This window comes from Scylla paramamosain, chromosome 22 (genome assembly GCF_035594125.1).
Source record: "Scylla paramamosain isolate STU-SP2022 chromosome 22, ASM3559412v1, whole genome shotgun sequence".
Classification (NCBI taxonomy): domain Eukaryota; kingdom Metazoa; phylum Arthropoda; class Malacostraca; order Decapoda; family Portunidae; genus Scylla; species Scylla paramamosain.
Window position 1 is genome coordinate 839,938 of NC_087172.1, and position 22,415 is coordinate 862,352.

General features: G+C 38.3%; 1 protein-coding gene across 7 annotated transcripts; it reads right to left on the bottom strand.

Annotated features, from left to right (window-relative positions):
* Window positions 1–4,089: 4,089 nt before the first annotated feature.
* On the bottom strand, window positions 4,090–22,147 carry LOC135111401 (probable E3 ubiquitin-protein ligase MGRN1). 7 transcript variants are annotated; one of them, XR_010273729.1, is made up of 14 exons: window positions 21,873–22,145; window positions 20,140–20,258; window positions 19,457–19,695; window positions 18,841–19,025; window positions 17,986–18,134; window positions 17,625–17,752; window positions 17,402–17,513; window positions 16,414–16,494; window positions 14,447–14,622; window positions 13,678–13,801; window positions 13,367–13,558; window positions 12,013–12,157; window positions 11,069–11,181; window positions 4,090–9,433 (listed from the first exon to the last, which is right to left on the bottom strand). XR_010273729.1 is itself a non-coding variant. In XM_064024654.1 (14 exons), the coding sequence occupies exons 1-13, from the start codon at window positions 21,958–21,960 to the stop codon at window positions 11,150–11,152; spliced, it is 1,770 nt and encodes a 589-aa protein (XP_063880724.1). In that variant the 5' UTR covers window positions 21,961–22,145; the 3' UTR covers window positions 4,090–9,433; window positions 11,143–11,149. The 7 variants fall into 7 exon arrangements, 6 of the variants coding, with proteins under 6 accessions (XP_063880724.1, XP_063880723.1, XP_063880721.1 ...); XM_064024654.1 differs by having other exon boundaries at window positions 11,143–11,181; XM_064024653.1 differs by lacking the exon at window positions 11,069–11,181 and having other exon boundaries at window positions 13,367–13,531; window positions 13,678–13,798; window positions 21,873–22,147.
* Window positions 22,148–22,415: the final 268 nt, after the last annotated feature.

A 22,415-nucleotide genomic window follows, 5' to 3' on the forward strand; every position in this document is an offset into this window, starting at 1 on the left:
TCTTTCCAATGGGGTGTCATCATGCTGTATAGATAGATTGATTATTAAAAAAAAAATTAATGCACTGCTTTTGCATTGTACTCAAAGTGTGAATGAACTGTAGATAATATTCACACTTGAGAAAACTACATGTGGAGGTTTCTGGAGTTCACAATTCCAGATAAAGGATTCTCAACCTGTACATTATTTTTAAGCAGCTGGTCTTGTCATTAAGTAAACAAGCATTTAATAAAACCAGCAGGTCTCAGTATATTAATGATTCGTTGTTACTTTATTTCAGGTCTACAGGTCAAGGAGTCAAAGTAAAGTAATCACGCAAAAATAATAACCTATTATTTCCCCAACATTAATTATAAGGTGCAAAGCATCAGTTCTCAGATTTTTTGTTAAGGCTTTTTTAGTGTAAGTGAATGCTTCCAACATTGTGTTTATATGACATACATTTTTAAGAAATCTCCAGAGCATTGCTTCATCAGAAGAATCTTAATTTATTCTTATCACATTCCCTCCCTACAAGAAAACACTGAGGTAGTGATCTGGAGGCAGGATGAATTAGCTTTGAGAAGCTTTTGCTCAGGATCAAACTTGTCTGGACACTCTTGAAATATGAGTCAACACCTCACTGGGCAGGCCAAGACAGTTACCAAGGCTCGAGTGGATTTGATCAGCCTTAAATGTGCTATCACTACAATCTCATTTCCCTCCTTTCCTGTAGTAATACAGTCCTCTCCTTTCCCATTTAACCTGGATTTTTCTTTTGCACCTGTTGCATTTGTTATTTGAAATTTCATTAATTCATTCATCCTTCTGACTATTTTCATTGTTACTGATACATGTGTAGTGTGAACACATTCAGTGTGACTTGACACTGCACTTCCAGTGTGGCTATTACATTATGCAGTGTTGTTTTCCAACACTGATGAAACAGTTACGATCCAAGTTGTTAAACAGTGCAGCATTGTAACAACTGCTTTTAACAGGCTGTAGTGGAAGTTGTCAGGTTTTCAAGGGTGTTTTCAGTGTTCTGATGACAGATCAAGATGGATCCTACACTAACACTGGAACAAAACACTCATGGAAACCCAACTATTCACTCTTATGGCCTTAGAAAACAGACAATGAAAAACATAGTATATAAGAATATGGGCATACACACCTTGGATTGTTTTCTTCCATGCTGTTCATTCCTACGTGCTTTCATTCTCTTATGGTCCATGACACCTTACTAGCAATTACAGTCATTGCTTCACAACCTTTCATTCATACACTGTATAGGCTTATGTATGTCTCTTTGCCTGTAGAAGGAAGTTTATTGGGTGGTGCTGAATGTTTTGGCTACACACTCCAGGGACCACCATTAATGTTTGACAAGTGTGATTATTGTGCCAGAAATGTGTCATACATCCAGTGTTGCCTGCTTCATTCTTGGATGCAGTGTCTCAGGCAAAATTTAAGCCTTCTTTTATTTTCTTTTTATTTGAAATCAGTGTTTAAAAGAGCAAAAATAGGATCGTTGTCTTTGTTTGAATATTTATGTTCAGTGATTGCCTGAACATGTGTTGTTTGAAATGTTGGGGATATCAGTAAAAGGTAAGAGATAATTTAATAATATTTGGGTCATAAATCAAGGATGTTACTTGCTGAAAACAAAATCATATGTAGAAGTGAATGCTCATTTAATTTGTGGTGTTCTTGGGGCCCTTGTGGGAGTATTTTCTCAAGCTGCTTAGAGTGAGATTTGATTTAATATAATAGCAATAATGGAATGTCTGACATTATTACCATTCGGAACAAGATTTGTACTTTTAAATTTAAAGTACACTCTTGTCATTGTTAATATTCAGTACATAAAAGCCAAATAGTCAAGTGTTCTCATATAATGAAGAAGAAGTGAGACTCATTCACCTCATTTTGAAATGCTGAGCAGGTCAAGGTTGACTTAAATTCCTCATTATGGTGGTTGCTAGGCACCTTAGTGCAGCAATACTGTGTAAAGTGCCTTGATGGGAAAGATATTACAATAGAGACTTCCAGTAGTTTACATTGAGTTGCTTCCTTTTATTGAGACCAGCCAAAATATAAGAATTGCATTGGATATAATGTAAATGTGTAACACAAATTAATGATTCTCATTAAACTGAAATCCAGTGCACTCAGTTTCTCACATTAGAAATGGGATCAATGCTGTCATCCTGTGATCTCAGCTTCTGTGGCAGAATTATTAATCTGACAAGACTATGGAACCTATGTTGATCCTTCAGTGCTGTCTTAGAAGCATAGCTGGGTGCAATAACAAAAAAATGATCACGATTACTGGTAAATTGATAATGATGACCTTATTGGTGAAAATTGAGAATTGATAACTGGCGATAAATTAATTACCCAATAACCAATAAATTGATAAATCCAAAATTCCAATACTAATGATAACTACATTGATATTTAAAAAGGAATTGGTAAATCCAAATCTTTATTTTATCTTTTTATCTTAGAAAACTTAGAAAAAAAATTCAAATTCAGTGTTTATCTGTCTCTTCACTAATGAAAATACTGTTTTTAGTAAAAGTAACTACATTTAATTTTGAAAGTTTAAAACTTCAACATGCTCATGTTCCAAAAACTAAAATTATCGATTATCTCTAGTTTGGAATGAAAGGTATTGGCGATACTGATGAACTGATTACATGGAAAAAATAATTATCGGATGACCAATAACCCAATATCATTATTGCGATACTTTGTCACGATAGTGCCTACCTATGCTCAGAAGTGCAAATCCCATGTATGGGGATAGTTTTATTATCATGTATTTTATTGATCAGTCCTCCTAACAATTAGTGAAAGTCTTCTACACTGAGCAAAAATCCTCCATGAGGGGGAACTTTGCTTCAATGCCTGAATCCCAAAGGTTGTGATTGTGCTGCATTTTATTTGTACCACAGGCAGCAGCAGGTGTAACCCAGTGCAATATTTTCTGTTGATATTCAGCTCTAAACTTCACACTTTGCATGATTGTTAGGAATGTACTAATTGCAGTGTTCTGTTTCAGGTCTGCAGGTCAAGGAACGAAAGTAAAGTAATGCAAACACTTCTAGTCATGTAGTTAATGGGGTATTCTTCTGTCACTTTACTATACAAAATGTCTTCTTGGACCTTACAGATGTTGTGAAGTTGGGTTTTAGAAAGATGCTTATTCAATCCTCAATCTTGCCTTCATATACCCCCCCCCTTTTTTTTTTTTCTCCCTCCATCTCTTGTATAACACAAAGTAAACTTGTGGGAGTAAATATGTTGGAGATAAGCCTCACATCACTTCCTATATTTATTTTCATCAGTCAGGCAATTGATGAATGACTTGCACTCCCATATTTGTAGCCTCATGGGAGGAAATAAGGGAATGAGTTTTTAGTCAGGTGACCAGTCTTGGTGTTCTCATCAGCAGTATTCTGTAAAACCTTTACATATTTTTATTTGAGTCTTAGAAATGTTACAAGTTTTGAAATATGGTAGACAACCCATTGTCAGTCATGTTATGGATGTCTGGCTCAGCTTTACCAAATGCACAGTAATTTGTATGCATTTGTATATCCAGTGTGGATTTCTATGGCTCACTTTATTAAAATACAGGTCAGATCTTAAATTATAAGTGTGAAAATGGTCAGTGATATAATGTAGCAGTATTAATATTAGCAGTGTTGGATGAGTCTCAACTTTTGTCCAGCATATATAACAGGGTGCAGGTGCTGCCATTATACAGTATAATAGAGCTAAACACATTATTTCTCTTAGGATTGAGATTGTGTTCATAATTTATTACATATGCAAGGTTATCTTTCAAGTTAGTGTCAGGTTAGAAACACAGAGACTTCTCCATTCACAAAAAGTCTAGGATAGGAGTTGGAATGTAATATGTTGAATAATTACTTGGCATTTTGAGACAGCTATTCAGAGATGTACTTGTAATAGCATAATTTTTGCTGTCTTCTTTGTATTGCAACCTGGTAAATTCTTAATACAGATATAAGCCTAACTTCACAAATCTATGGTTTCTCCAATTATGAAGTGCCATTGCATGAAAAGAACACCACATTATAAGGTTATAGCATTTATTACCCATGTCATATAATAGTTTCAACATGAGTTCAAAACTAGTGTCCCCCTCCCCCACCCTTAATTTCATCATGCTCACTTGGTAACTTACAAAAATACGCAACAAGTATGCACGAAAGATGATGGAGTGTTCACGAGGATGAATCCGTAGGAATGAATAAGACAACACAATCTGTTACTTAGAACATGCAATAACTAGAATGAAGAAATCAAAAGAAAATGCATACAATACTTAAAAGAAACCAAATTGCAAGAATCTAGGATGTAAAAATGGACGGTAAGTAGGTGGTGTTTGGGTCTTGCATGTATGGTGGGCATGCTGGTGGTGGAATAAAGTACAAATAATATGTAGTGTGCTCCATTACTTCTTCCTACCAACTGCTGCCAATCATGTCTTAGTCATTGGTGTTCACTGCAATGCATGATCAAAATGCTTAGATTCACATTTATGAGATGAGAGAGAGGCTGAATAGCCAGAGTGAAGTGATCTGAGGCCAAGACCTGACTGGCAGTATTGGTGAGGAGGCATCAATGTAGCAGACAGTGTAGATGACAGCACATATGAAAAGATTAGTAAAGAAGTCAGAATGAAGAACAAAAACATGTATCTTTATGGGAAGCCTCATAGAACATTTGGGGGTTTTCATCTTTTGAGGAATAAGATTATCTGGAAATACTAAAAATACTGTATGGGAGGATGAATATTTTGAATAATGTAACATTGCACAAAATATGTGGTACTGATAGAGGTAATTCTATATATCCCAGATACCATTTTTCATTTCAATAGGAGCTGGGCACTTAGTTATATTTTGCAACCCACTGTTTCCATAACTGCAGATTTTACTTCCATTTGTGACAAATCCTATAATATTTTTTTTTTAGTCTTGAATCTAGAAAAATATTTTCACCAAGGCAAACCCGCCAGCTAACCTTGCCTTGCTACTGGTAGTAAAAGTACTTCATCATACCAAGGGCAAGAAAATGTGCGTACACACACACACACACACACACACACACACACACACACACACACACACACACACAACAAATATATAATCTTACTATAAATATCTTATATACTCTATTGAGTCTAAAAGCAATCTCTGAAACTAAAACATTTTTAGTCAAAATGTAATAAATATAATTATACTGAATGATTATTAGATGATTTTCGACACCCTCATTATGAAAAATGATTATAAAATTTTCAGTATCTAATGTTACCTTGATTAAAATTAATATGTATTCAAAGGGATACATTTGCATTTGTGGAACAAAAGATTTTATGAATTTTGCAGATTTGCCGTGTCAAATATCAATTATCTGAAGCTAATTTTAGCTTGCAGTGCCCAGCCCTGACCAGCATTGTGTATAAAGGTTGGTGCAGTCCCTTACACATCAGTGTATGAAGTTCCACACTGCAGTTCCCAAGGACTTTTCAATTTTAGAAGACCAATTAATACTTGCATTCTAAGATACTCACTGTGCACTCATTTGCAATGTTCACAAACACATTCATGCAACATTAGTGTGCCAATTATCACAATGAAAATACAGTTGTTTTATATACAAAGCCCATATGATTCACTAATGTATTAGATTGATGGATGACTTGTCTGTTCAATGTATCATAAATGTAAGAAATTAACTTTAGTGCCTCAATGCTGGACTTTGAATGGGATGGACTGACTATATTGCCTTTTCAAAGGCTTGATGGGAACTGGACAAAACAGTGACACAATACAGACCATAATAGTATTCTGTTAAAAATGCTTCATTTGAATCAACAGCTTACCATGTTGCTATATTTGTGATGCCTTGCATCCCAATTTAGTAATGTTCTATGTTCTGGCCTTAGATAGGCACATATTAATTTTTAAAAAAATTCTATGTGAACCCTGAAGCAGCTGAGTGGCAGTGTTTACAGTCACTCATTCCTAGCATTCTCAATGACAGTACCTCTAAATGTACAACAATAATTTGTGCAAACATGAATGAAAAAATTTTTTTTTTGACTTAAGTCCCCTACACCCTAATTTAAAGTCACACTTTTTTTTATCACTAATAATCTCTACCTCTATTGGGCTGATTTTTACATGCATCAAAAGTATTGTGCCAGCCCTATTTAACAACAAAACCTGTATTTCCTTACCAACATGGCAAACATACTTTATGATACAGAATGTGGTGTGAGATTATTGTCTATATGTTGAGTTTATCCGTTGGTCTTCAAGACTTCATAGTTTTGGGTTAGCTATAAAAAAAGAATCAATGAAAGTTATTGAAAAGGTAAACAAAATCCTAAGACTGGAATTGGAAGTGAGTAAGAGGAAGACCATATGAGTTAGATAGATGGCAGAGGCACGTCAGAAGATGGTAAATCCAAGAAAGGAATAAGATTCAAGGAATGGATAAAAGATGTTTACCATTGCAGCAGACCAAAGGAACATTCCAAGGGAATACTGTCTCAGGCAAACCTGCATGGCCCATATTTCACACTACAGCTGATATGTATATTCCCATCCAAGTAATTAATTAAAACAATTGAAAAAGATTTATGGTTTTGCAATACCTGGTGATGTCAATTCATAAAGGACTAATTGTTTCTGCTCACTTTGGTGGATTAGATGCTATCTAAACAAAAGTGGTGGGCACCTCAATAAAAAAATTTGAGTCTAATCACAACTCTACAAACTTGTGGACCCCAATCTCTCAACTCATTAAAAAGCTTGGAATGAAAAACTCTAATTACAAGACTGCAAATGAAATCCATTAAGAAAAATTGAGATACCTAAAGCAAATACATGAAATACAATGAAAATGTAGTAAATTGTTTAGTGAAATTACTTTTTGTTATCTGCTACTGTGAATAATCCCAGAGGTCTGCTCTGAGGTCCATTCAGCACACCACTACCAAGAGATCAGGCACCCATGGCCACACCATCACAGCTTAAAGCCAATCAGACTCCCCCAACACTGGAAACACTCCATGGTGAGCAGACCCATGTTACTTTTTGTGAAGACCAAGTGCTCAAAGTTATCTGAGATCTGACTCATCCTCTTGGCTTTTGTGACCTCTGACCCTTGCTGCAAAGGTGGGGCAGTGGTATTGTACTTGAGAAAGACATCACTCCAGAAGGGATGAGATGATGGAGAGTGTGGTCTGTGCTAGCTGCCTGTGGCTCTCTTTGGAAGACCAGTGCTTCAAGTCTGTGGCATTTGCTGGAGAGGTGAGTGTTGCTGCTCCTTGTGAGCTCCATGACAACTGGTCCCAAATCATGGACATGACTGGCCAGGATAGGCAGGATATCATAGTATGGCTTGATATTCAAGTATCATGCTACAGCCACATGTAGGCTTGATGACCTCTTGCAGCTTTCCTTATTTTCTTAGTTCATGTATGAACTGCCATAGTGGTGACACTGACCACCATGTGGAGCATTATGAACCTTTCCACAGTTGTAAAAGTACTTCTGCATTACAAATAATGCAGATATTTACAGCAACTGCAAATGCAGGTCCACAACAAAGTGCCCACAGAGGTGCCCACCATTACTAACTGATTCACTTGTCATGCTAAAATGAAGCAAAACAGAAGCATTTTTAACACATAAACAGAGACAGATGGGGTTTGTGCTTTGAGATAATGCCTGGCTTTCACAGATGCAGTGGAGATTGTAAGTAAGGCCTGCAGGTGGAAGACATTTCTTAAAGAAATGCTTCTGGAATTATTACCACCTCAAACATATATGCAAACTTAATACCTTATACATTTCATGGAGATAATCACAGAATAATCAGATCTAAGGATTCTGAACAGGTAACTTGTTTTGCTTTATAAACATACTTGACAAACACAACCCAAGACACACATGTGGCTAATATATCAAATGCACCTTAATTCTAACCTCCCTCCTAGAGTGACAATCACTTCCAGGTTAAATTTTAGTATTTTGTATGAATGCTTTCAGGACACAGCCTGCTCCCATCTTCAATGCCAAATGTTGACAAGTTTACATAAAATGATAATGTGACCTATTTTGATAAGTTCCTTTGAAGAACAGTAATTCACTGTTTCAATCAAAGAAAATACTTTATCAAGACAAATACTGTGGATAACATATATATATACGTGTATTTTAGAGTAACTGATTCTACTTGAATATAAAAGTGTTTTATTTTTTTTTACAAATGGAAAATATGAAATGCTGAGAAAATTATACTACTTGAATTATTATTATGACCTGTTCAAGCCATTAGGGCAGTTACCTTAACATGGAACTGATTCTTTTTTCCATGTTCATGTTTGCTTAAGGAAAAGAATTCCCAACAATGACAACAAAAATTAAGATAGCTAAATCAACTTATAACATGAACATAAAACCTCTGAGACTGGAGACTGGTTTGTGTTGCAGCTGAGAGCACACATGGACTGGCTCATATTCCTCAGTGGGTCAAGAGGCTGTGATCAGGAAGGAAGATATTCTGAGAGCAAATCTTCAGAATTACATGTATACCAATTATTAACACAGTGCACCAGACTTTGTGATGTGCAGATTCTTGGTCTTGAACTAATCCTGAGACTTGAGATTATACAGCATTCTTCCACACATCGCAGGCCATGGCAGTTGGTCTGTCTCTGTATGCACTCATCAGCTCAACAATTCTAAGCCAATGTAACTGACTAAGGACTTTGCAAGGGCACAAGTAATTTATCTTAGCACCCCTATGAGATTTGGAGAGTGACTAGAAGAAAGCAGCACAGGATTTTACAAAAATGATGACTGAAGAATGATGTGTTAACTTGTACAACAGAAGCAAGGACTACTTCCCTTTAATCTCCATGGTTTCTCTTCCTTACAAATAAGTTCACATCACACCTTGGGTTCAGAAGAAAATATCCTTAATCAGGTTATGAAAATAAAAATAACAACAATATAAGGCAACTAAAACTAGAACCTCCCAATTAAAGAATGTAAAACTTTGAGGAATCAGAGAGAGAGAGAGAGAGAGAGAGAGAGAGAGAGAAAGGTAGTCAAATCTGCTCAAATGGTTCCCAGTCTAGTGGAGAACCTGCAGCCACAGCCTTCCCCTCCCTGCCTCACACAATGCTGGCAGACGAGGTGTGGGCAGGGTGGGAGAGCAGCGCCCGTGTGGAGGAAGCAGAGCTGACTGAGGCATCTGAGGACCTGCTGATGGCTGAGGCATTACTGAGTGGTGTGCCAGGCAGGGAGAGAGAGTCACTCTGTTGCGTCAAATTCAGCGCTGCTCCACTCGGCGAGGATGGCGCTGATTGCTGACTCCGGCCTGCACGAGATCTCTGCAAGGAGGGAAACCATCACCAATGTATCCTAAACGAACTGCAGTATTCCATTAGACAGTAAGACACAGATACGAATCTTAAAGAAAATGACGTTTATGAATGTTGATCAACTTAACATGAAAAATGAATATATTTAACATCACAAAGGAAATTGCAATAAAAGATACATTAACTCTATTAACTAGATTTAAGACAGGTGCAATTAAATATCTACAAGACAGAAAATGTATGTGTGGGCAATATTGTGAACATATTCACACCTGCACCCAGTGTCCCAGAAAACTCAAGGTGTGTCTGTGGCTGAAGAGTATCAAAGCTAAATGTTTAGTGTGAAGCAGATGTGCTGGAACACTCCAGTGACACACCTTGTGGAAGAAAACCACCACCACCACCACACCCATATATGCACTTCGAGTAGATTAACGAAAGGGAAATCTACACATCCACGCCAAAACATGCACCATCTGCCAGCACCAAGGAAGATGTACACTAGAACAGTCAGTATGAAACGTGTTTCCTTAAAATAAGTTCCTATAATAATGTTTTCCACAATTGTGACCAATGTCTTGATAATGTCTAGTTTTTATGGTCACTGCAAATGTAACCCAACAAAAAACAAGGTTTATTGTTTCTTATAATAGTTGCCGAGGTTTTTCAAGGAATGTTTTGAAGATGGCATTTTTCTGTAGGAAGCAACACATTAATATATACTAATATTATGATTAAACAATAGAGCTTTAGGCTGCATATAAATAAAGTTTTTGACTGCAAGATACAATGAAGTGGTGTAAGACAAGTAAATGTTGGCCTGACCTGTGACCAAGCTTTTTATTTTTTATTTTTTTTAAGCAAGATGGCTACTGGCAAAAAAAAAAAAAAAAAAAAAAAAAAAAAAACACTTAATGCCAGGTCCCATAGAGAATTCCAAACAGAAAAATCAAATAATGGAGGATAAGCGTCTTGAAACCTCTCTCTTGTAAGTTCCACCCAGATATTATCTTTACCCTCATTTTGTAAAGAAAGATAAACAAAAAGTAGTGAGGCATCTTGTAAACTTAACAAATCAAATGGTAATGGATACATTAATGCAAATCTAGGTGAAGAAGCAAATCTTTTTTTTTCTTGTACACTGGCTTCTTCATCACTAACCATCTCCACTCTTTTAAGTCTATTTGTCACCATTTTACAAAATGCCTCAATTCTAATACAGATCACACATGTTCATTCTGAGATAAAATAATGCAATAAAATGTGTAATTATGCTGAAGGCAAATTCAATTCACCAAACTAATTAGATATCAGCATTTTAAATATATAACAAGGTGTTCTCATCCTTGACTGAAATAAAGAAAATTTACACCAATATAATGATGCATGGTTTAGGAGGCTTCTACAGGTATCAGACTTTGATGAGAAGCAAGATGTGCAGGGGTGTCCAGCAGTGCCAGGGTGGAGAGGCCGAGAAACACAAACACTATATAGGTGACTCTTGAAAACACCATGAAATCTATGGAAGGTGACAGTATTTACATGACAACCAGGAAGTAATGTGCATGTACAATGACACCACCCAAGATGCATGTGCACACACACTCACACACACACTCACACACACACACACACCAATCTTACTACAACACTATCAGAGAGCTTGGGAGAGAAGAGGGCTATGAGCTCTACAGGCCACAATCAGCAGCGGTCATCACCTCCTCACTATCCGGGATTTCCTGTTCCCTCTCCTGGTCCTGGGTGTTGGGGAGAGGAGGGGCCTTGGTTACTGGTCTACAAACACTCGCCACTGTCTGGGGGACTGATCAAACACCAAAAAACACCATACGCAGAGTAGCATACAAAGACACCATTGTGTATGCAACAAGTAAAGTTTGTGAAGCAGCTTCCATTTATTGATATCATGGCTGCAGGAAGGGTGGAAATATGACTTCAACTTTATCAATTTCACTCAAGGCTTCTTTTCAAATAATGACTCAATAAAGCAATTCTCCCTAAAGGTGTGGTGCTGGCAGAACAGTGCCAAGTAACATCCCTACAATGTAATTAAAGTTTAGTTTCACAGATTTTCTGGTGCCATACATTGCAATGTTACAGCACCTTATATCTATCATTCAATTCATACATTTTCATCCTAACAGATCAACAGCTTATCCCTGTCCAACGTGATGATCTTCCTCAAGGTAACCACACTAATGGTGCATGCACTCAAACATTGCCTTCCTACACACAAAAATATCTTGTTTGAAAGTAAATTACTCTTTTCTTTGACTTACGAAGGAGGATGACTGAAGACTGAAAATATCTGGTCAGACTGGAAACAAGACATGACATGTTTTATCCGGCAAGCATCAAGTGGTCAGGACTCACCTTTCTGGAGGTGAGTGTGGGGGAGGGTGTGGAGGGGGAAGGGGGACAATGCAGCTCTTCCTCCACTCCACTTGAGTCTAATTCCACCTTCCCACCCTCCCCTTCCCTTCCACATGCCCCCTCCTGTGTCTCCTGCTCCTCTTCTTCCTCCTCCTCCTCCTCTTCCTCCCCCTCCTCCTCCTCTTCTTCCTCCTCACCCTCCTCCTCCTCAGCCTGTGGAGCCCTCAGGTCAGGCTGCATGTCCTCCATGGCCAGTCTTGGGCGACGCTCTCGCTCTGCCCCAAAGTTTGTCTCCAGTCGGTCTTCGTCCAGGAGGCTGCGAGTCTCTGCCGGGTCCACCACCTGGTCAGGGTGAATGGTTTCAGTTATCAGTTATTCACAAACATGTAATTTAGTACCATCTAATACTTATCCTTATTTATGTAACAGCTCAAGTTTTTAATTTGTGGAGTTATGAACACACAAGTAAAAAAAAAAGGTGGTTTACTACAGAAAGCATCTTCAGAGGACATGGGTGGAGTAAAATTTCACTTGGATTTGTAACATCAACCACTTTCATTTTCAATAATGTTTATTTCAGTCATCCTCTCCATCTTACCATCTTAAACTGTAGTAGGATTACAACAGGTTACCACACCTTATAATTTCATCATTATTTTGTAATACAGCTGGTCATTCCCAAAGAAGTGTGAAGACACCACAAGAAAAAGCACAAAGCAAGAATCCAGTTAATTGCAAAAGGTATTAGAAGCAAGACTACAAAAATTACAAAATGCAGTACAGTGGGACTGTGCACACTGACAGACCAGGGAAACCATATGTGAAAGCGGAAGAAAAAAAAAAAAAAAAAAAAAATAAATAAATAAAATAAAATAAAATAAATAAATAAATAAATAAATAAAATAATAAAATAAAATAAAATAATTAGTAAAAAGAAGAAAAAAAAATAATAATAGCAGGAAAAGTTGGTCCTATTGGCAAGAACAAAGCAGCACACAGGAAGTGAGCAATGTACCTATGATGTGGGTAGTGTGTGATGAACAAAGTTTTAGGGACATGCAAGACTGATACTGTGTTTTTAATCTTTTAAAACTCATATTTTTCTCTTTTACACTTTGGACAAGCACAAGACAAATTCTCTGTGTGAACAATTAAGTAAAGGGGATTCTCAAGTTACGACAGAGTTTTCTTCCTATGCCACGTCATAGATCGATTTCTGGTGTAGGTTGGGACCAGCCTATGTAAGCACCTACAGCATGTCACTCACCTTTGCTAATGCTATAGTGCTGTAGTCATAATCTAGTACATAAAAACATCACTACAGTACCTCTATAAAACACAAGGAGGACATACAGTCAATAGAAAATAATGAAATTAATCCGTAAAAAAAAAAATAAAATAAAAAAATAAAAAATAAAAAAAATGAATAAATAACAGCAAAGGGACAAGGACTGCCAGCATCATAGCCACAAAACGGTGAAAGTTGAGACTGTCATAAACCAAGGATAAACTGAGGACTCCCTGTAATATTATTATTATTATAAGACCCACCTCCAGGCTGTGTGGTCCCCCGAGCTCATTCACCACCTTCACGCTGTCCTTGGAGCCAAACTGCTGCTTCTCCCTCAGGTGGTGCTTCTGGCTTGCCTTCTTCTTGGTAGGCGGCCGAGGGCTGCTTGCCGGGGGAGCATCAGCCTTGGACAGGTCCTCCGACTCCTGCGCCAAAAGGACTGACATGCGCATCTGCATAATGGGAGTGGGTGAGTGTGGGAGAGAGCATGAGAAAGAAGGGAAAGATGGATGGAGGGAAGCAGCATGAATCAGAAGTAGCAGGTATGGCCAATGTCAACATTCCAGCTCACCTCTGTCATCCCAACACTCTGGGTAGTGCTGTCGCAGGCACTGGGCGGCCGCTCAGTCTGGGTGGTGGAGTCCTCCAGTGTGCCAGCACCTGTCCGCACCCCCAGCCCCTCCATGAAGCACCTGCTGATCAAAGTAAGAGAGCAATGATAAACAAAAGTCATGAATGAAAGAGAAGTGTCATGATGATGGTGATAGAAACAAGAATATTTTGATACCTATGAAATTAAAAGCCATAAATAAAAACTTAGACAATAGAAAAATTATACAAGAATTTTTCACACCTATTATGCAACTTTCATGAAAGTTATGGTCTTTTTGTCACCAGAATATAACGTGACAGGCAAAAAATAAAATTACAAGTACACAGATGAAGTATCAAAAAGGTGATTGAGGGTATGCCACTGCATCAATGGAATGAATGTATATCTGACACCAGCACCATTGTTTTTCATTCAGAATTTTCTTTCATTTAACCAACAAATAAAATTATATATATAGGTAACACCGAGGCCTGTATTCAGAAATGCAGTGTTCTCTCCCCCCAAACCATTTTCAAAGGCCACAGAGAAGATCAGCCAAGTTCTCAGAGGGTTTCTCCTGTTAATAATGTAGAAATCTTGTTAATTTGTCACTAGACCTGCAAAAACACCATTAAAAACCTGTGTAACTTCGACAAATCTTTTGAAAGCAGTGGAGGTGTGGTGCACAAGTGTATCAGAATATAGCCACAACACCTGAGTGAGAGTGAGCCTGAGGAGGGAGAAGTACCTGGAAGCCTCAGTGCGTGGGAGGACCTCAGCTGGGGCGTCAGTGGCGTTCTGGGGCAGTTGCACGTACAAGTCATGGGTATTGGGAGCCGAGGGTTGCTGGGGTGCTGCAGATGGCCCATTGAGAGCCTCTATAAGTGGCACTGCCTCATACCCGGGTGGGATATTCTCACCTCCCTGCCAAGGACACAAGCATTAGTGGTGGTGATGACTTTTAAAGTTAATATTTCACATTTATCTTTAAAGCTATGAATGCTCCTTGCATGTACAATATCATTAGTCAATGAATTCTATTGGATGATTGCTCTGTGTGTGTGTGTGTGTGTGTGTGTGTGTGTGTGTGTGTGTGTGTGTGTGTGTGTGTGTGATCATAATTCATCTGTAGGGACTAAGATATTATCAAAATCATGTCAAATTATGTACACATTCAGTAAGACAAAAAATACAAGGTACAGTACATACCAAACTGAGAGGTCAAAACTCTGACTTGTATGCTTCACAGTGCCTTAAATTAACAGAGGCTACAACAATAAAGATAACCCACACAAACTGTCTCTACCTGGCAGATAATTGAAGACCTACATTTCTTAATTCTAAGCTCAGCCCATTAATCCACAGATCCACCTGTGCTTTAAAATTAACAAAAATAAACATCTGTCCAGAAAAAAACTAAGTATGCTTACTCAACTACCACTGCTTAAAAAATAAAGTAAAAAGAGACAAGGATTTCAAATCAGTTGAACAATTTAGGAAGTTCTGGAGGTGTCTTGATACTCCTCTTAAAGTACTTCATCACAGAGAAGAGTAAAAAAGAAACAGGCAGAGTTCCATTTTTCAAGTAAAAGGGATGAAGGAATGAAGGTTTTTAAGATTTAAGATCCTGATATTTTTACAAGCAGGCACAGATCTTCAAGTTATAATTTTGGATACAAGTGGCTGGAGTGCACAAGTTAATTACATGTATAGTACATGGATGGTCAGCAAAAAAAACAATACAATAACATACAATCTGGCTGGAGTACACAAGTTAAATGTACAGTACAATGGAACCTCGGTTACTGAACACCTCTCTTTTCAAATAAATTGGTTAAAAAAAAAAAAAAAAAAAAATCTTTAACTCGTAATTGCTTCAGTTGCCATACCATAATTTGGTTCTCGAACAAAGTTACTTGATTTCAAATACTAAAAGACAAAACAAAATATGCCATTTACTGTTAATCTATAGTTTTTATAAATATTTCCTTAACTTTTTATGTATCTGGAGGAGAAACACAGTGGTAAGACAGTTATTCAATCTTTAAAATAAGTTAAATGTGATCTCATTGAAGAGCCTCAATGTAAATAAACATTTTTTTGGCACTCAGGAATAATCCTGAGCCACCAGAAACTCTCTCAATGGCCCCTTATGCCATCACTACTACACTACTGTATTTTCCCAGTAGCTTTTCTCAGCAGCAAGATGTCTGAGTGTTATGATCACCTTCAGTTTGGTGGTAAGTGGATTACTCCTCTCTGTGTCACTCTGCAAGGCTTCCCTCACTAGATCGGTGACAAAGAGAATACCTGCACGGTCTAAACAATATCTTCTGATAAGTTCCCTGTTACTAAGTTAATTCAATACATCCTTTCTGGATAAATTATTTCTGAGCTGGAGATGTTGTAGAGCAGCCATCTTGGCTGAGGGACTGTCTGTCATAAGCCACTAAGACAGGGTGGACTGATGCCCAGGAATGAACTAATCCATTTTATATTGATTCCTATGGGGAAAATAGTTTCAGTTTTGGAACATTAAGATTTTGAACAGCATTCAGGAACAAATTAAGTTCAAGAACCGAGGTTTCACTGTATGTGGATGGTCAGCAAAAGAACAATACAATAACATACAATCTGGCTGGAGTGCACAAGAAAAATGTACAGTATATGGATGGTAAGCAAAAGAACAATACATGGCAGTAAAACATTCCCTACCCGAGTCCAGTCCCAGATCAAGGAGTCGAGTTCTTCAGCTTCAGACATCAATTTAACTACCACAAAGGATTGAGTCTCTCCCTACAGACAAGGATAAGAGGTAAGAGTGAGTGCCACAGGGAGGGAAGGTTACCCAGGAGCCAAGATGACTGATGCAGAGAGGTACATTCTGTGTCCCAGCAAAATTAGGTGCAGTCCAAGTGATGCATTAAGTACACTACATCCACAACAAAAAACAAAATGTTCAGAGTGCATGTTTTCTTTCCCATCACATCATGAACAGTCAGGATTCTCGAAACCTAAAAAAAACATGCTATTATTATAAGCAAAGCATGCATTTCTATTAAATTAAAGAAAAGCTCCTTCAATGCATAGGAATATAAATGCTAGAAAAATGCATGCAATTTCTACTCCCCAGAAATAGAACTTATAAGCTGGAGGATGTTATGAAAGATAAAAGTAAAGCTGGGCTGGTGATTTTTATTGCTGCAAACAGTTTAGAAGTGAAACATGTTATAAAGGGTTATTGCACACCAGACTTTAATAGTTACTTATAGCCCATGTGCAATGCTCTACTGTAACACATTACATTTGATTTCTAATATTTATGCACAACAAAAGCCAAAAGCCATTTGTGTCTGCCTAGCCTGAGAAAGAAAGACACAAAGGACAGTATACAAATGTTGATACAAATACAAGTACAAAATAAAGATTGTAATAACTATCTTAAATAGCTACTCTGATATTTCCAAATGCAAAGAACAAATCTTTATAATCTAAAATGCTGGATGTCAATAGTTACCAGGATAAACTGTGACCCAACCAGAAGTGAGTATGAAAAGTTTTCATGCAAATTATTTAAGTAAATTTACAAGAAAATATAAAGAATCCCAGAAAACAGTTTTGCCCCACTCTATCCAAGCAGGTTAGTAATGATATGAAGAGTGCAGGTGGAAGAAGTGTGAGTCACCTCTCCTTTGAGCCTCACCTCTGTGTTGGACTGTGCATTGGTGGCAGACCCTGACAGCTTCTGCAGGGCCTTGATCTGCAGCAGGGCGCGGAAAGGAGCTCGGCAGATGGGACAGTTACTGGCCTGGTACCTGGTAAAGAGATGGAGGATGTTTCAAGGTTATAAAATGAACACAAGCTGGCATAAGTGGTTCAGAACTCTGATCCACTGATACTAATTTAATTACCCTTGAGCACTCTACCTGAGGGAATCAGCACAGCAGTTGCAGAGGCATAAGTGTCGGCAGGGAAGGATGAGAGTGTCACGCAGGTCACACATGCAGATGACACACTCAGCACCATTGTCCTCTGTGTCATCCTCTGTTGACACCTGAAGCAACAAGACAATTACTTCTAAGAACCAGGCACTCAGCAGAAAAAAAAAGCTATGGATACAGTGTATTAACTTTCTCACTGCTATCTGGCACATCTTTCCTTACTTAGGCATATAAATAATTTTACCTTGATGTTTCAACAATCAAAGTGAGGAACCAAAGAAAGACAAATCTAAATTCAAAGCAACAATGTTCCATTAGACTTCCATTTACAAATCAAAATCTCTACCTTATCAGCATTCTTGTTTTCTATGCCATAAATTTCCTGCAGGAGGTAAGAAAGGCCATCCACAAACAGCTTCTGCTTGAGAGGTTTGAGTGCAAAGCCATCTGAGTGCTTCTCCACAACTGCAAAGGTGGCATGGGACTGTCTGGGCTCTGCAACATTAGGATTAGACAATACTGGTACAACTGTAATGTAATTTCAATGTGTATCCATCTACATACCAGGCTGGCAATCCCACAGTGTGGCCCAGAGGAAGCACCACACACTCATACACACATAATTCATATTCTTAGCCCTGTTGGCCTCTGGTAGAAGGGGATAATTTAGTGGGCCATCCTACTACATCCATAAATAAACATTAAAAAGTTTCATCCCACCTAAATCTATCTATTTTCCTCCTTCATATCACATAATCAATATATAGTTCAAGAATCTCAACATTTAATGCCTCAATCTTCCTTTCCTTTGTTCTTCATACAACATTACCATAAGGTCTCTCTTGCCACATCCTGATTGCTCCTTCTACTGCAGTGACCAGAGCTACAGAGAACCCCCCAAAATTATCTTGGGCCACAACCTTCTTTTCCTCCATTCTTCATACAACATACAAGTCTCCCGTCACATCCTCACTGCCCCTTCTCTCATAGTGACCCGAGATAGGAAAATCCCTAAAAATCATATCAGGAAGATAGTTATTGTCCTAATATCTGAGACTCTATGCTTTATTCTCCCTTTCAAATATCTAATCTCTGAATAGTGAATTTATCTTGAATTTACATAAATTTCTTGATTTTTCATACATATTTGATGTTTTCATACTGCTATCTTACTACATCTCCTCTACTGCACTACACTCACCTTCCCCCTCCTCCGCCACACAGTAGATCACAATGGGCAACATTTCCCGGTCAAAGCTGTATACCAAGTCCTCCTCAGGGTATAATGAAGGGTCAAACACATGGCACACTTGTGAGAACTGCTGGTTGGCGCCGCGTTTGTAGTGGTATGTCTCTGAGTTCATTGAGGGGTCCCGTGGTGTGTATCTGAGGAGAGAAGCCGTGGTAGCTTGAATGCACACAAGAATAATGACATAAACTCAACACAGCTGAGTCACATCGTAAAAGTGAGCTGTGTTCCTTAGTAATCATTTATAACCTAGAAAATCTGTAAGTCAGGATAAACTTGGTAACTTTAACTGCCCCAAATATAATGCTACATACTCAAAATAACTGAAGCACAATGTACAAATGACTTATGTCCCTTAGTAACCATTAATAACCTTAAAAATCTGTAAGTCATGATGAACCAGTGAATTATATATATATATATATATATATATATATATATATATATATATATATATATATATATATATATATATATATATATATATATATATATATATATATATATTCCACAACCACCATCACCACCCTAAGCCCTGCACCCCACCCCCACCTCACTGTACACTCACATCATCCCGCTGGTGGTGACCTCCTCTGTGCAGAAGTACATGATGGTAATGGCGCATCGAACATCACAGTCAAAGGTGAACTCTATGTTGAATCTGGATGGATGGGAGCCTTCGTCCGGCCCCTTGAGTGTGGCTGAGTCGTCTGGGGCTCGGACAAAGCGCAGACTCTCCTTCCTGATGTTGATGAGTGCCTTGAGGGTCTTGCTGGGCTCATTGGCTGTCGGTGCCGGGTAAGGGAACTACAACAAAGGCTGCTGTTAGTTACTGGTATGTATATTTCTCAACTTTCATCTGGGTGTAGTGGAAATATGGGTTAAGGCATTATAATAAGGTGATAATCTAATGTACATTTTGGATTATAAATACAAGAACCAGAACTCAAGTACCTAATCATGCCTGTGACCTTTGAAAATGGTCATAATGAGAGAAGAAAGTGTTTAATAATACAGGCCTCTGTCAATGGTACTCACAAACTAGTTTTAAGCCTTTCCTTTTTGTCCTACAGCAACTACTAAACATCATAGAAAATGGTTAACATTTATTTAATCTTAATTTTCTTTTCTTGTACATGCTTATAAAGATATATACAATACTTCTGGTGTTGCATGTTGTTGTATATTGTAATGAAAGCCTTTACTCAATAAGAATATTCTAAGCATCAAAAATGAAAAGGTTCAACTCACCGGAGCAGGACGTGAGCCTAGGAAGTTGACATCCATGTTCTCCCCAAAAAGATACATTTCAGGCAGGGCCGTCTCAAAACGCTCACCCCCCATAATGAAGTGGCTGCTGAAGTAGTTCCCTGAAGATCATTTATTTATCAATACACAGTACCTCACAAGCTACAAAGGACAGAAAGGAAGGGCAGTTGTTTACAGAAGTGGACTGGGGTCAGGTCTGGTCAAGTCAAGAGTGTGACATTGTTGTTATTGTTGTTGTGGTGATAGAAGTTGTAGTAGTTGTAGTAGTAATATTGGTGGTGGTGATTATGAAAATAACCTTCACCTACTTATATCTTGACAATGACAATTTATTTTTAAGCAAAAAATATACTGCTTTTTCAAATTGTAATCCACCAATCAGGGGGATTAGCAGTGAAATTAATTATATGAATGAATTTAAACCTAACTTAACCTAGCCCTCTGATGAAAACATTGTTACTTTAATACAATCTGTAGTAGTAGTAATACACATGGATAATCTTACCAATAGTGGCTCCTCATGGAGCCATATTTGGCCTCCCCAACCCTAAAACCCCACTTTCCCATTATATCCCCAAGCCTGTTGAGGAGAGAGAAAGAGAAAACAAGATAGGATGTATTGTGTTAAACTGCAATTTTTTACCAGTCAGAATAATGTAGCTGAGGACATTTGGGGCAGAGCCAACACAATCAGCAAGGTTAGTGACTTTGAAAGGTTAAGATAGCATAGTGAGGGATATGGGGGTGGATATCCCTTAATTGCTGACTATTTTTCATGGATTTTCCCCAAAAGCAGTGTTTTCTCCTTAGACTTGAGGTTTCTCAAATTTGGCTTATTTTGGCTTCCTCCACCCTAAAACCTTGCCTTCCCACCAGAGCCCCAAGTTTGCTTGTCCTAGAGCAGGGCGACAATAGAATACATAAGGAGCTGCTCTTGGTTAAATTTACCATGCATATATATGGTACATAATAAAACCTGACTGACATCCCAGCAAGGAGAACAACTCAGACAAAGCATTCCACACACACACACACACACACACACACACACACACACACACACACACACACACACACCTATAATATCATGTACCTCACATGGTAGTTGCTGTTCTGTCATGCATTATTAATCATTATGCATGGAGAAGAAAGCCATAAAGCAGCTGACAACACTGTGTCCTACAGATACAAGTCTAAAATCAATCTCCTCTAGTTTAAGCAATGCATCTTATATACACACTTCCTCTACAGCATAACTCTATAACACTGAAGGTTTGTGTATGGAGAAAGCCACAAACCAGATGACAACACTGTACCTTACACATACAGCTCTAATATTAACCTACTCTAGCTTAAGCAATGCATCTTCATCTACAACATGACAGCAACACAACACTGGGGAAGGTTTCAAGACACATCAAATTTTTGATAACCATTTTGACTACTCTTGGGGGACTGGCACTTTCAGTGGGCTTTTTTCCTCGCCAAAGTCCCCTTTTCCATAAAAAAAAACAAAAAAAAACATAGAAAAACCTTCAGCATATAAGAGCATGCATACAAAACCACCACCAATAAAATAAACTGGAAAAAAAGACTAACAATTTTTTTCACCCCAAGCAGGAGATTATCCCACGAGTGAGAAAAGTGAGGCCGAGATGCCTCTAAGGTCACCAATTTCCTGAGGTTGGCTACCTGATGACCTTGGTACTACTGACCTGACTTGGGCGGGTATCTGTAGGCATGGTTGACCCCAATGTCCACCTCCTCCACCCCTGCACTCTGCCTGCTTGCTAGGGCGCCCATGGTGGTGCTTGGACACTCCTAACCACACTCCCTCAGCCTCCGCGGGACACCTCAGGCTCCATACAGGCGGGGACTCTGCTGGAAAGGAGGCAGCTTGTCTAATCTGCCAGTGTCGTGATGTCCTGTGTTTTTGTGGAGGTGGGACTGGGAAGGGGAGGGCCACCTGCACACCACCCCCAGTAGACCACCTCCTCCCATCCCACTAGAGAAAACGAACAGGGTATTCTATAGTAAAGTTAACAAGACCATAAGAACAAAGTTGTATAGAGACATTTGGAATAAAAACAATGGTAGGCGATTCAATAGTAAGTTAATAAGTCGACAAGGACAAATGGGGGATTCCATAGAAAATAAACTGATAAAACTACAAGAAGAGAGAGAAGTTACAAGAGGACATTGCAGATAAAAGCGATATTTCCTATGAAACATGAATAATATTTTTTATTCACACGTGA

Bases quoted from the DNA above. Each gene is read 5' to 3' on its own strand.
- LOC135111401 (XM_064024650.1), bottom strand. From the start codon at position 21,960: ATGGGCGCCCTAGCAAGCAGGCAGAGTGCAGGGGTGGAGGAGGTGGAC. The intron at 19,026-19,456 runs GTGAGTGTACAG...TTCTCTCCTCAG, and splicing joins GTCACCACCAGCGGGATGAT to ATACACACCACGGGACCCCT. The intron at 13,802-14,446 runs GTACTTCTCCCT...TACTTTGATCAG, and splicing joins CCACGCACTGAGGCTTCCAG to CAGGTGCTTCATGGAGGGGC.